At 39.5% G+C, this 13,770-nt stretch overlaps 1 protein-coding gene across 6 annotated transcripts in view; it reads left to right on the top strand.

Moving 5' to 3' along the window:
- ASAP1 (ArfGAP with SH3 domain, ankyrin repeat and PH domain 1) overlaps window positions 1-13,493 on the top strand; it is a 194,275-nt gene extending 180,782 nt beyond the window's left edge. For 4 of the 6 annotated variants that reach the window (XM_063327537.1, XM_063327538.1, XM_063327535.1 and 1 more), the window contains 4 exons: window positions 1,682-1,740; window positions 3,833-4,335; window positions 8,108-8,230; window positions 10,219-13,492. In XM_063327537.1, coding sequence (XP_063183607.1) covers window positions 1,682-1,740; window positions 3,833-4,335; window positions 8,108-8,230; window positions 10,219-10,293 — 760 coding nt within the window. In that variant the 3' untranslated portion in view covers window positions 10,294-13,492. Of the gene's footprint in view, window positions 1-1,681; window positions 1,741-3,832; window positions 4,336-8,107; window positions 8,231-10,218 lie in introns of all 6 variants that reach the window. The other 2 variants (XM_063327541.1, XM_063327540.1) reach the window with 1 other exon arrangement.
- The last annotated feature ends 277 nt before the right edge of the window (window positions 13,494-13,770 follow it).

The raw sequence follows: 13,770 nt of genomic DNA, 5'->3' as shown, positions 1-13,770 counted from the left end.
TCCAGTGCCTGACCACTCTTTCAGTAAAGTCATTCCTCCTAATATCTAATCTAAACCTCCCCTGCCGCAACTTCAGACCATTTCCTCTGGTCCTGTCATTATTCACCTGGGAGAAGAGGCCAACACCCACCTCTCTCCAGCCTCCTTTCAGGTAGTTGTAGAGGGCAATGAGGTCTCCCCTCAGTCTCCTCTTCTCCAAGCTAAACATGCCCAGCTCCCTCAGCCTCTCCTCGTATGACCTGGTCTCCAGACCCCTCACCAGCCTGGTAGCTCTCCTCTGGACACGCTCCAGCACCTCAATGTCCCTCTTGTACAGCGGGGCCCAGAACTGAACACAGCACTCGAGGTGTCTGCTGAATCCATCCAGGTGGCCCAGGGCGTTCAGGGGAAAGGCAATGATGTTCTGCAGCACGAAGAGCTGGTGCCACACTTGATACTTCTAAGACAAGTGTAAACGTGTGGTACTCGCACTTGATGGCATTAGATAAAGGCTGAGGTAATTATTTATTGAATCAAGATTGAGCTTGGCTGTTCTTTCAGTTTTGCGTCATGATATATTTTGACTATTTTTAAAAAAAAGCTAGGAAATGAAGATAAAAGTGTTTCATCGTACTCATTGTGAAAAGTTTAGGTTTAGAGAGAAATCATACCAGAATCAAGGCTGTTGATGCAGAAGACTCTCTGCACTGTTGAACATATTCTGGCAGCTTCCTCACTTGTTTTTCTTTTTCCTTGTTTTTTGAGTAATTATGTTGAGGTGATACTGATTTTTATTTGATTATTTATTGTTTGATTTTTATGCCTTAAATCAGTTGGCTTTCTTTTTTTTCTTCCGCAGTCCTTTTCTATAAAAGTGACCCTGATGTGTTTTTGGTGGAAGGAGTGTTGTGGTTTTTTGTTGAAACTTGTAAGGTGTTTTGCCCTCACATGCCATATTTGCAAATTTGAGCCAGCCTGGTGTTAATTCTGAAAAAAATTGCCTACAACAGAAAGCATAGATGGAAAGCTTTGGCAATATGCAACCGTCTCAGATTTTTATGCAGTAATTAAATCCCTCGCAACTGCCCTGTTTGCATTGTTGTTTACCACTACGAGTAGCTAACGCAGCTGTAACACAGGTTGACAGAGGAAAGTATGTTATTTGCCCACAATTATCAGTATTTTCCTTAGAATAGCAGAGACTTTGTCTCCCAACGCAGCTGCAGTTTATGGGTAATACCGTATCGCACTCGTGCAGTGGCCTACAAGGCACAGGCTCAGTCCCGGAAAACTTCAAACCACTGACATAAAGAACCGATTATGTTTTGGATGCTTCAGTATAGTTATTTTAAAGACCAAATTTTCCTTAAAGTTTGGGATCTGCCCACTGAGCTGATCTTTCAGCTTCAGCGATTTTCAGAGTATGTTTTTGCGCATACCGTAGTTCATAGAATAAATCTGCCCCGTAGCATTAAGGCTGTGTGGGGTTTGTGTGGCTTTTCCTCTGCAGCAGCTGTTCAGTCTTAATAGTGCTTTGAGTTTCAGACGGTCAGACAGCATGACAAGCTGGTTATACAAAAGAAGCAAAATTAACGTGGAATATTTTTTTTAGAGTATAGATGTGTTGAGGGGCGCAAAAGGAAGAGAAAAAGTATGTTTTATAACAGTTGTAAGCACTAATAATTTGTATCTGTTGATTTAGCACTGGGACTGCAAAGACTGCACTTGGCCCTAGAGTTCTTCCCAAACTACCTCAAAAAGGTAAGAGCTCTTTTTGCGGGTATTGCCATAATGACATCTTTTAAATGTGTGTGAAAGTAGATACTTGCTTTAAATATACGGATCTTTTCACCAGAAGTTTTATTTCTAAAATGCCACAAACCATGGAAGCTTAGCAAAACGGAAAGGATTTTGGAAGATCAGGAAGGTTTTTATTAAACTAAAAAAGTAGTCAGAACTGTGGAACATATGGAGGAAAGAAAAAATAGTAAATTAATTGAAGGTGGAAGAGAGCTGAGGAGGTCAGCTGGTCCAGTCCCCGCTCAGAGTAGGGCCAGCTTTTTGACAGGAGAGCAGGTTGCGCGAGGTCACGTTTTGAGTATCTCCCTGGATAACCTCCCTGGGCTTCCATTTCTGTCTTTCATCACTCTCGCTGATTAATTCTTTTTTCTTCCTAATATCCGTAAGTCCAATTTCTTGATACCCTTGAAGGAAGTTTTGTCCATTGCCATGTTTTGGCGATCAGGGTTGTTGTCACTGAAACCAATCGGGTACTGTTACATGCTCACCTATATATCGGTGGCACACTTGCTGAGGCCATCATCCCAGTGAACACCTTATGGCCCTTTCTTTTTAGAAATGTTTTTTCTAGTCCCTCTTTAAACTCATACAGCAGGTTTTATTTAGTTTTTTGAGTTCTTGCAGCAGTTGACTATAGTGTTAAAAGTAGACTTACCTTGTAGCTCTGTGATCCAAAATACCTTCTGTCTGTATGAGCGGATGATCTCTACAGAGGATGAAGCCTGTCCAGACTTCTGAAGCTAGATGACTGAAATTAAGAGTGCACATAATTTTAACAGAAAATGCAAATGTGAAATTTCAACTTCATTGAATTAGTTATTATGACACAGTATCATCTTTTGAAAGAGACACCAATGAGGCGATGAGGAACCACTGCAAAGGAAGTCAACACTTCCTTGATTTAAAATGAGACAGGTGAAAACTTAAGATGGGCTCAATCAAAGCACTTTGATAAGGGCTACTGTCAGGTTTTTCGTATCATTTACTTAAGCCTTAAACCAATGTGGATGATCACTGCTCGTACGTTTGCTACTAGATAAGTCTCGGAGACAAAGCTTTTATACAGGTATCAACACAGACATTTTTCAAAATGTTTATCAGGCATCTAATAGTAGCTACATAATTTCTTTCGTGGAAATGATGCAAAGTTTTCTTTTTTTGGTATAAATGACCATAAATATAGCATGGAAGTGTTATTGCAGTAGGTGATAACCAAAGCAAGTGTTGCTTTCACAGTAAAATGTCGGACCACCTTTTTGGCTGGTAGAATATGATACTACAGCAATGCTGAATACAATAGGAAATTATTCCTTCTAGTCAAACTGTGTTGCTTTCGTCATGGGTCGTAACTTTCTTCTCTTCTGTCCACCTTCATCTGTTTTAATATAGGGTTGTTTCGTTTAGGGGTTTGGGGTTTTTTGTTGTGTTCTTATGGTTTTGTTTTTAAGGTAGATTTCAGTCAAGTTTTCTTAGGGAACTTGGCAGTAGAATCGATATATGACACTGAGAAAAAACTGTTTGAAAAGCTGTTTTCAATTTCCTTCCATAAAATCTGCAAAATACACTTTTTAAAACTTCTCGTCCTCCCTAAATTGTAAATATTTACAATAATTCATTTTTTATTAGTTTTAATTTGAATGTTTATAATACAGTTTATTCTATACGCTGTATAGACATACATGCTCACTCGCTGTCTTCAAGATTTTACAGGTGCAAAGTATGTCTTATTTAATATTATTTTTTTTTGGTTTATATACAAAAAGTAATCACTTTATTTCATTTTAAGTAATTAATCTATAAATTGACACTGAGTAGCTGTCGGATTAAGCACTTCTGGCTTCCAGGAGGAGTGGTGAAATGAGACCTCAGTGACAGGGTTATTACGTAAAGTTGTTTTATCTTGCATTTATCATAGACTCAGAGGACGTAAGGGCAGTTATCGGGGCTCAGTGAACGTGTGGCCATTTACACAATTACAGTTTTGATGTGTGCCTAAGTTCTTTAATATTAAAATGAGATTGTGAAAAAACATTGTTACGCTCTTCTGTTTCAGTGGCACTAAGAAAAATAGAAACCAGTCATCATCTTTCAATAGATAAATCCCATCAGCACACGGAAATCTTTCAGAAGCCCTCGCTGTCCATCGATATACCACAGAAACCACAACCTGGAGACTTGCCCCCAAAGCCTCTGCCTCTGGAATTAACTCAGAAACCTCAAGTGGGAGAATTACCCCCAAAGCCTGTAGAACTGCCCCCAAAGCCTCAGCTAGGAGACTTGCCACCAAAACCACAACTTGGAGACTTACCTCCAAAGCCGCAAATGAAGGACCTTCCTCCCAAACCTCAGCTAGGAGAGCTGTTGGCGAAAACTCAAGGTGGAGAAGCCTCAGCGAAGCCACAGCCCTCAGAGGCAAATCAAAAATCTCACTCCTTAGATCTTTCTCCAAACGTACAATCCAGAGACACCGTCCAAAGGCAAGCATCTGAAGAGTCGAATGACATAACACACACCCTGCCAGAAACCCCTGTGCCACTTCCCAGGAAAATAAATATGGTAGGTATTATTCCAGCAAGGTGAAAGTATCCGCCAAAGGCTTTGAAGCTACTGTAGGATGTATCTGTGCAAAAAAAAACCCACCCTTGAGCTCTGCATGCAAACAACACAACCTTATGGGCTGGGATGGGGAATGAGGAGCTCTTTGGTGCTCCCGAGCAGCTTCAGCAAATGCTGGGGGTTTACAAGAGCTCTTGCATGCTGAAACAAATACTGGTAACATAAAGCAGTAGTCTTGGGAGCATGACAGCGTATTTAGATTTATTAGGGAACTTGGGCGTTTTTATCTGTGCCAGTCATACTTCTGAACTGATTGGTAGTTTTCTTTGCTGTCTTTGCTCACTGCTTTGTAGGTCTTAGATTACTACAATATTTATATATTTGATTTTTGTAATCTTTAAGAATGCTATTATCACTAGATACAAATTTAAAGTACAAGTCAGCTGTGACAAACTAGTAAACGTTCCTGTCGTGAGTATTTAATGTTGGTGTGCTTAAGTAAGGTTCAGATATATTGCTGAAGTGGCAAAATTGCCGTTGCTGGATGGCGTGTAGTAGCAGGGCTGGAACTATAACAAGATTCCGAGTCTCCTTGTTCAGCCCTCAATTCATCTTGCTGTTCATCTTGCTAACCAGTGCAATTTCCGTCCAACAGAGGATTCTTCATGCATATGTATATTGAAAACATTTTATGAAGCTCCAGAGCTCTCTTAAGATTTTCATCATTAAGAATACATCAAAAAGGAGATGGTTTTGCTTGTCAAATTGGCTATGCAAAGCACTAATGTGAAAGGAAATAAGACTTCTGTTCTTGTAGTGAAAGCAGAGGGTGAGTTTCTCCCTTCCTGTGCTCGCCTGAGGAAGAACATCTTTCTCTGGAGCCATCACTCTGCTTGGCTTCTGTCCTGGGCTTGTCCGTAAGCTCCAGTCTGAACTGAGAGCCACAGGGTTGTTGCTTGGGCTTCCTGAGTGTTCCGGAGATTAAATGAAGTAGTACAGGGAGCTGATCAAAAGGCATCTGCAACTGTGGTTTGTTTATTTACATACTTTTAAATATAAGCAAATGATGCTGGACTTTCTCAGCTCTTTGTCAGTTTATTAAAGAAGAAAGCAAATAGTGGATTAGTTGTTTGTTTTGGTTGGTTGTTAAACTCTCACCCTGCTTTATACAGAGGAAAAATTTGGTGTTCTCCAAATTCAGCCATTTTCACACGTGCAATAAATTGAATAGTTCCACTGTTCTGCAGTGATCAAAATTACGGTTTATCTGTGCTAATTACTTTCCAGTTTTCTACACATCATTACGTGCACGCTTGTATCTCTTCTTGTTCACTGCAGTCTTTTTTGCTCAGGTAGTAATGTGCAAGGATTTCTCTTAAACGTATCTTGCCTCCGCTTTCGTCCTCTGCTCTGTCCTCTGCGCACAAACTGCTGAAGTGCTACATCGCGGCGCGACAGTGAGCCCCGTGACAGCAGCCACTCGTACTTGCGGGTACCGCGCTCTTGGGTTTGACTCTTTAGCCACTAAATAGATGAGCGCAAATTTTTTTATTGGAGGTTTTAGAAAATCAATTGTTTGAAATTATTAGGTAAAAAAAATACCAATGCTGTTAATATATAAGGACTTGAAAGGGTATTTTTAGAGAAATGAAACTTGCTCTGAGTACTTCTAAAAATCACACCAAGCCCTTGAGTGTTCTTTGGTGTGCGTTTTCTAGAAAGGAGACAAAATACTTCTTTTTAAACAAAAAAAATATTCAATGTAAATAAAACCATGGATGGATTATTAATGACCACAGCAGCTGATTATTATTCAGTCTTTAGCATAAAAGTCTCTTCTTTAATAAGTACTAATATTGGATACGAGGAGTTGGGGTGATGGTGGGTGGTGGTATTTGTTTCATTTACATTTATTTACAAATTACATGTCCTAGAATTGCTTCTATTTTACGCGCCAATGCCCCAAACTGTGTTATGGAAATTATACCCTCTCTTCAGATCCATCCTTTTTTAAATCTTCCCAAGATTAAATACACCTCGGGCTTGAATTCTGCTTTGTACCACTCTGCTAAGTGAAAGGAATAGAATATTAAAATGTCATCTCTGGTACTAATCAGAAGGAACCAGGAGCAACTGCCATCATTTTCCACGTGTTCTTACAAGCCGAGCTGCATATGGGTCTCTAAGTTTAGAGGAATTTAACTTTATTTAGTCTCTTTTTACTGAATGAGACGATTTCTGTCTGGCAGAAGTAGTTGCTTCCCTTCATCACTGGAGGATTGATTGGAAGCACTCCGTAGTTTGTAGAGGTTCTCTGGAGTTGAAAGCTGGGACCGGCCCCAAATACCCATTAATATTGAATTCCAATCCCTAGTGATAGTTGTGATTTTTGTTGAAATTATCTGAATTTGTTTAAAAAAGAGAGAAAGCGTTCTTTGAAGTAACTTCTTGCTGCAGCAAAGCCTCGCTGTAAAAAACCTTTTGATCTCATACGAACTTCAGGTATTTCTGTTCATTCGTCTTGGGCTTTTTTAGTCTTATGTTGTTGTGTTAACTGCTTTGTCCCTTAGATCCCTCTGTAATTGTTATTTTTCTGTACCTTGAGTTCAGTGTGAGTGCTCTTTGCCGTGGCTCTGCTCTGCTGTTGATCTGCAGGGAATAAATTTTTTTTTGCCAGAACATGGAGGTATTTCAAGTGGGTAGGTAATAGCGAAGAGAAGGCTCCCTAGGAAATTTCCTCTGTGAAGTTACTTTTGGCTCAAATTCCTCTAAACCTGCTGACTTTTTCCTTCGTAGCCCTTCTGCTTCTCATCTCCTTGTGCCCTTCTTGGTCTTTTGCATTTTTGTTATCTGACTGCTTCTGTTCAAAGAAGGAACTGTGGTTTTTGAAGAGGTGTGAGTATGAAAATACAGGACTGTGAAGTAGCAGGAGTGTTTTGCTGTGAATATCACTTCCTTACTCTATTTGGAAATAATTTAAAGCATTTTCTCTGCCGTGAGAAACATATGTTTGGGGAGGAGTCCGTGGCTCAGGCTTTTTCATATGAATTAGCAGCATGCAGCAAAGTGTGACCTAGAAAATACTTGGACTCAGACTGGTGGAGCTCTGAGAATATCTATTGTAAATGATCATCACAAACTAATACTGCCATCTGAAATTAAGATTATTTTTTTTTTTTTAATAAGAAATTGCTAACATTCCGGATGGAAAAAATCACTCAAAACATGATTTCCAGTTCTGTAAGCACATCTGAAATCAAAGGATACTGTATTTTTACACTAGATCCAATGCAGCATTTTCCTCAGCCCTTACCTCTCTTGTAACATTCTGAGGAGACTGGATTTCATTTTCTGTTCATGGTGATTTTTTTATTTTTCTTTTAATGAAGTATGTATTAAAGGAGAAAGGGAACAATGTAAAGGCGTTATTTAAACTTTCTTTACTGGAGGAATCATAGATTACTTAAGCTGTGCCCGACACGTTAAAGTCTCTTGGGAGTTCTGAGTCTTAAGAAAAAGAAGACCTACACCTATGTAGGTAATTTTTATCATTATTATTATTTTTTAAATATCCTTGTTGAAGCAGAGTTTTTCGATTTTTTTTTTTTTTTTTATTTTTTTTTTTTTTTTTATGTCCCCGATTGCAGGGGAAACAATTGGATAGTCTCCACCTTCTTGTGAAATAAAACATAACTAAAAGGCAAAACTCATATCATACATGTGGTTTTGCTGTTCCTCGTATCCTTCATCTAAAATTTCATTCTGTTTTTAGGGGAAAAACAAAGTAAGGCGAGTGAAGACCATTTATGACTGTCAGGCAGATAATGATGATGAGCTCACGTTTGTTGAAGGAGAAGTAATTATTGTAACTGGTGAAGAGGACCAAGAGTGGTGGGTACGTATCTTTTCCTTTTATAGTTCCACTTAACTTCTGTATGACTTCTAAAGGAAATCCTCTTTTTCCAAATTTTCGGGGTGGTTGTTATTTTGGTTTGTAGGTGGTGTTCATTTTTTTTTTTTTTTTTTTATTTTGTTGGGTTTGGGGAGTTTTTTGCCTGAGCTAACATCCAGCCCTGAAACTGGAGGAGACCCCCTTTCTCTGGTAGAGTCTGTCTCTTCCTGGGAGTCTGCCAGAACCATCCTGACTAGGTTTGGCTTCGTTGCTGGCTCATAACAACACATATTTGCGTATGTGTCACTCTTTGTAATGCCCACTAGCCTTTCATTAAATGAAGAAGTGGCGATTTTTACTCCATTTAGCATGTTTATACCCCTCATGAAAAATGAGATAGGTAATTACCTTCAGTTCACCGGAAATATTAAGTTACACCTGCAGGGGTTGCTGGAAGTCTGAAAAACTTTGCAATGGGTGCTGTGAGCTGATCATTTTCCTCCTTAAATGAGAGGTAGTTAACATCTTTCCCTTCTTCCCTCCCGTGCCACTGGTTTGTATCATACTCCCCCCACTCTGGACCACGTCCTGGCTTTGGTTCTTGAGTGCTAACACCAGGTTTTTCCCAGCCCCACTTGACGGCTCCAACCCTCCCTTGATGCTCTGCTTCTGGCCTCTGAAGCCCTGCTACGTCTGACTTCCCTACCTAAGAATCATTACTATTATTACAGACTTCATTTTGATTAAAACAAATTCTTAGCGCAGCGCTGCCTGTGATTTCCTAATCTAAGTGCAGCGCAGACGCCGCTGTTTTGGTTCTAGCCGCGCAGTTTCCTCTCACTCATCATTTAAATGAGGAAGGTTTTCGACTGAAAGGATGGTATCAAAAAAGCAAAGCCCAGCAAAAAGCTGCTGTATTTACCGTATCATCCAGCCCCCGATTACGGCTGCGTTAGTTGAAGAATCTGTTTTGTGAAGTGGCTTTTGAAGATCTCTGGGTACACGCCTGACAAGTTCCATGAAGTGCTCCAGTCTGAGCGTTTCTGAGAAGGGAAACGAGGGCTGTTGACTCATATGCTTCAAAAATTTGGCTCTACAAGAGGAAATGGCCAGCCCTGCATGTTTCCCCTTCCCATTTTGTTAGCTTGGGGAAGAGGAAGGAGGTACAGTTATTCTGAAAGTCGAGCGCAGCACTGCAGCGGGATGGGAAAAGGGCTACATGGTCAGTCAGGGCTGCTCCTCCAGTGCTATCAGTTTGAGAGTTGGTTATAATTAAGCATTTCAAACATGTAAAGTTCATATAGAAGGTACCTTTTTTTTTTTAAGTTGCTTGGCTATTTCTTTAGAAATTATTATTATGCAAAACAAGTAAGCAGTTGTACATGAAGGATACTTACTCAGAAGATGCTGTGATTTGTTATAAAGATGAGTACGCACACAGATGATTAGGAATCACACTAACTCAAGGAGGAAATAGCTGGGCCTTTATCGCTTCAAGTGAGGCACCCAGATTATCGTAAGTAACTTCACAACTGTAGCAGGCGTTTCCCTCAAGCGAGATGTTTAGGATTTATTCAGTTAACTAAGGGGAAGGGGTTTGAAGGACACAGACTAACTTGCAGTAGCAAGATATATCAGACAAAAGAAAATAAGGCTTCTGTTTCGGTGAGATTCTTGAAATTCACTGGTCTGTGAATTCACAGAGGTCTGTGTAGCCCTTCTGGGTTTCCATATTCAGCTGTACTTGTTTTGTTCTCTTTAGACTTATTTGGCTTAACTTGTCTTATTTATAATATGTTCGTATGCTTTTATTTCGTTCCGTTACGCAAATTCAAACGTTACCTAAGGTCTACTTTAGACCGTCCAAGAAGTTGCAAATGCTCTGTCGGATCCATGCAGTTCTGCTGCTTTTGGATGAAGTAAATGTGGTCTGTGAACTCTGCGGGTACACGCACGTATATATACATGTACGCTTTTCTCCTGTGTTGCAGATTGGCCACATCGAAGGACAGCCAGAGAGGAAAGGGGTCTTTCCAGTGTCCTTTGTGCACATTCTGTCAGACTAGTAAAACAAACAAACAAACAAAATCCTAAACTTGAGCATTGCACATTCTTCATGCAAGACGGGCTTTTTAGCAAAAGCGAACGCTGCTGCCTCCCTGTAATCCTGTGCACAACTGTATATATAGCTGCTGTTACAAATTAAGAATTCATTTAAGTTTCACCTCATGAGGTTGAATTATATGTATTGTAAATATACTGTGTTATTCTGCCTTCGCCAGTATTATGGTAGCCTTGGAACCTGGCACGCCTTATTGGGTTCGTTGAAGCCATCCTCGGCATCTAGCACTTACATCTCTGTCTTTGCTGTTCAAAATCCGTAGGAACTGCCAGCTTTCCAAACGTAGGTGGTCTCCGTCAACCATGTAACTGTACAGAAATGACTGTTCCTAATAACTCGGTATTCTCAATATACAGTTAGCAGAAAGTTAGAATGAGTGAATGGTTTTGGACAATTTAAAAATCAGCCTGCAGTTTCTAAGTGTATGCAGTTTACAGCTATAAAACCCACTTCAGTATTTATTTAATATAGTGCTCAGTTAAGTGTAATTATGAAGACAAATATTCACTGACTTTACAGATAACAGTAATGTTTTATGGTGTGCATACAGCATTTCATGTTTATACTATGTGGACCTATGCCAAACTGTGATTGCAGTTCCCCTGTGATATTACCTCACTATAAAAAGTTACAAATTTATTTCATTCGAAAACTTCTTTTAATGAAAATTAGTCCTATTGTTCTTTAGTAGATATATGTGAAATTTGCTGGTTTCTTTCACTGAATTCTTAGTAACCAAGGACTTCTAGAAAACGTTAACTGTTGACATTATGCATGCATTTAGACGCTTACTTGAAACCTGCCTTTGTACAAAAGTAGTCCTGTAGTCATATAGCTACATTTGAGGAAAAGAACATTTTAACTTAGTTGCTATTCAGATTAACGTGAGCTTGCGACAGTATTTGTTTATAGCTAAATTGGCTCTTGGAAAAAAGATTTTGTGGGTTGTTTTTTTTTTTTTTCCCCCCCTCTGTCTTCAACCTTGCTAAAAGTTAGTTACCTAAAATAAAATTTCTTAAGTGGTAATATAAGGATAAATTTAAATTATTTTTAATCGCTCTAAAAAGTGGAAGTTGAGACGACCTCTCATGCCTTTGATCAGGCTGTTAATGGCAGAACCCAGATCACAAGTATCAGGCTGGTTTTAGCGGAGTTCACCAAACTGTGACTGTCGTAGTCTTCGTTCAAAGCACCGAGCAACAGACAGACTGTTACAAAGCTAATTTCGAAGAAAATCTGTGGATGGCTGCATTTTACCTGAGGTTTCTTGAAAGTTGGTATGAAGTTGCATTGCCAGAAGACACTTCAATGCGTTACCGAAACCTTTCATTTCCTATGTCACTTCCAACGTCCTTTTTTAACTTTGAAGCATAACGCAGTTGTGTTCTCCCCATGGTTTGTCCGTAGCAGGTTCCATGACTTTCGTACGTAGTTTTGTATTACTCGCTTTAAATGTTATTTTGGCTTCAGTACCTAGTACTGCGATTTCAAAGCAGATTGTCTCGGCTGCCTGGAAAGATTTACATTTCATCAAAACACATCTCAGTCTTTCTGAGGGCTTTCATTTTTAATTCAGTTTTACGAGACTGTAGTCAGTGAATATTTAATTCTGTTTGTGGTTACGATAGAAACAAGTATCAGTCTAAACCCCACATGGAAAAAACGCAAAACATTTATTAACTGTTAATGGGTTTTATCATTTATAACAAAAGTTTATTGGGGAAAAAAATACAATTACGCAATGAGTGAGCAAGCCTGCTGGCATCTAATCTTCAGTATTACCAGCTCCAGTATTTCAGACTTTATTCTGGTTTTTTATGGAAAGGAAGTCAGGATTAGCATTTATTTAGCATTCCATTTTATCCATTACTACAATGTTTTAAGTTGCATTAAAGAACAAAACCTATTCACTTTTGTGGTCAATTGTATTTTTAAGTGATCTTGAAATAAACTGATGAAAGCAAATCACATAAAGAAAACCTAGGCATGTAAAATTATGTAGAGTCAAATGTCTATTCTTTTCTACGCTCTTTAAAATAGTATACATATGCATTTTATAAAATTAAATGAGTTCCATCGGGAACAATAGTTCTGTTTATTCTGGCTTATTGTGGGTCATAAGAAATCTGAAAATGTATGATATTGATTGAGTTTAAGTACAGTATTATATTTGAACTCAATGAGCCACTGTCTGCAATTTTGTACATGACATAGTATTTGGAAAGTCTAAATCTTTATGGAAAATTAGCTGATAAGGGGTTGGGGGGAGGGGCAGGGGAAGGTGCCCCCAGAGGGGGAAGTATGCTCTGCAGATGATGTCTTATTTACTGTTGAACAACAGTTGCTATTTATTTTTTTATTACATAGTACATCAACGTGTACAGAAATCCGATCTGGTCATGCCACTAGTTAAAATCTTGACTTCTCATTGAATGTTAAGGTAAAACATCAGTACACATGTCTATTCACATGTATTTAATGTGACAGTTTTTGAGTACTGTATGTGTTAATTTCTACTTTTTTAATATTTAAAATTGCTTTTAAATAAATGTATTCAGTTGATCCCAGATATCTGAACGAGGCCCTTTTGTCAACTGGAATATCTTCTAGGGAGAAAGTCTGGATTCCAAACAGGTAGACTTTAAAACACTTGAAATGTTTTCTCTTGATTATGGAGCACCCCTTATATAATGCAACTAAATGTGTATCTCTTTAACAGCTGTTAAATATGGATGCAATTGCCTTTATCTGGAAAACTTTACTTACTAAAGCTAGCATCAAAACACTTATTTTGTCCATGAGTTTCCGTTGCTTTCTCCCTGGCTTCAGTAGGCTCTCTGGAAAGCCAGCCCCGTGCGTCTTGTCTTCTGCAGCTGCCCTTTGGGTTGAAAAGAACCGCTCGGCGTGTCCCTCTGTCCCTCTGTGCCTCTCCTCTGTCCGTGGGCAGCAGCAGGATTCCCGACCCCGACAGCAGCTCCCAAAGCGACTCGGGCAGTACTAACCCCTCCCGGGTGCAGTGACTTTATGGCTTAGCATTTCAGCTCCCACCCAGCTTGCAGAGTTTAATTTTCCCCTCCCTGACTCTGTTCTTGGAAGTTTTTCATTTTGACTTTCACCTCTCGAAACTGCTCCAGAAAGAACAAGTCACTTGAAATTGCTAGAAAGCAATGAGAACATCCTTCAGCCAGAGGGAAAAAAAACAGAGTGTGGAGTTATCAGATCTGGTTTGTATCAAAAATAGTAACAGCACCAGCGCAGGGCTCAGGAGACGGCTGTGGTAAGATAAGCTTCTTGGATGCTGAGTTGTAGCGCAGGCATGGCCCGGGTTCGTCATAGAATATTCTGCTCAGTTTTGAGCTTTTAACCTTACGTAGGCCAAACCTATGGGGCAAAAGGGGCGTGTGAAATACGGACGTGGGGC

Source organism: Chroicocephalus ridibundus, chromosome 2, assembly GCF_963924245.1.
Source record: "Chroicocephalus ridibundus chromosome 2, bChrRid1.1, whole genome shotgun sequence".
Taxonomy (NCBI): Eukaryota; Metazoa; Chordata; class Aves; order Charadriiformes; family Laridae; genus Chroicocephalus; species Chroicocephalus ridibundus.
Note: the sequence above shows the minus strand (reverse complement) of the source record. Positions and strands in the feature narration are given on the sequence as shown.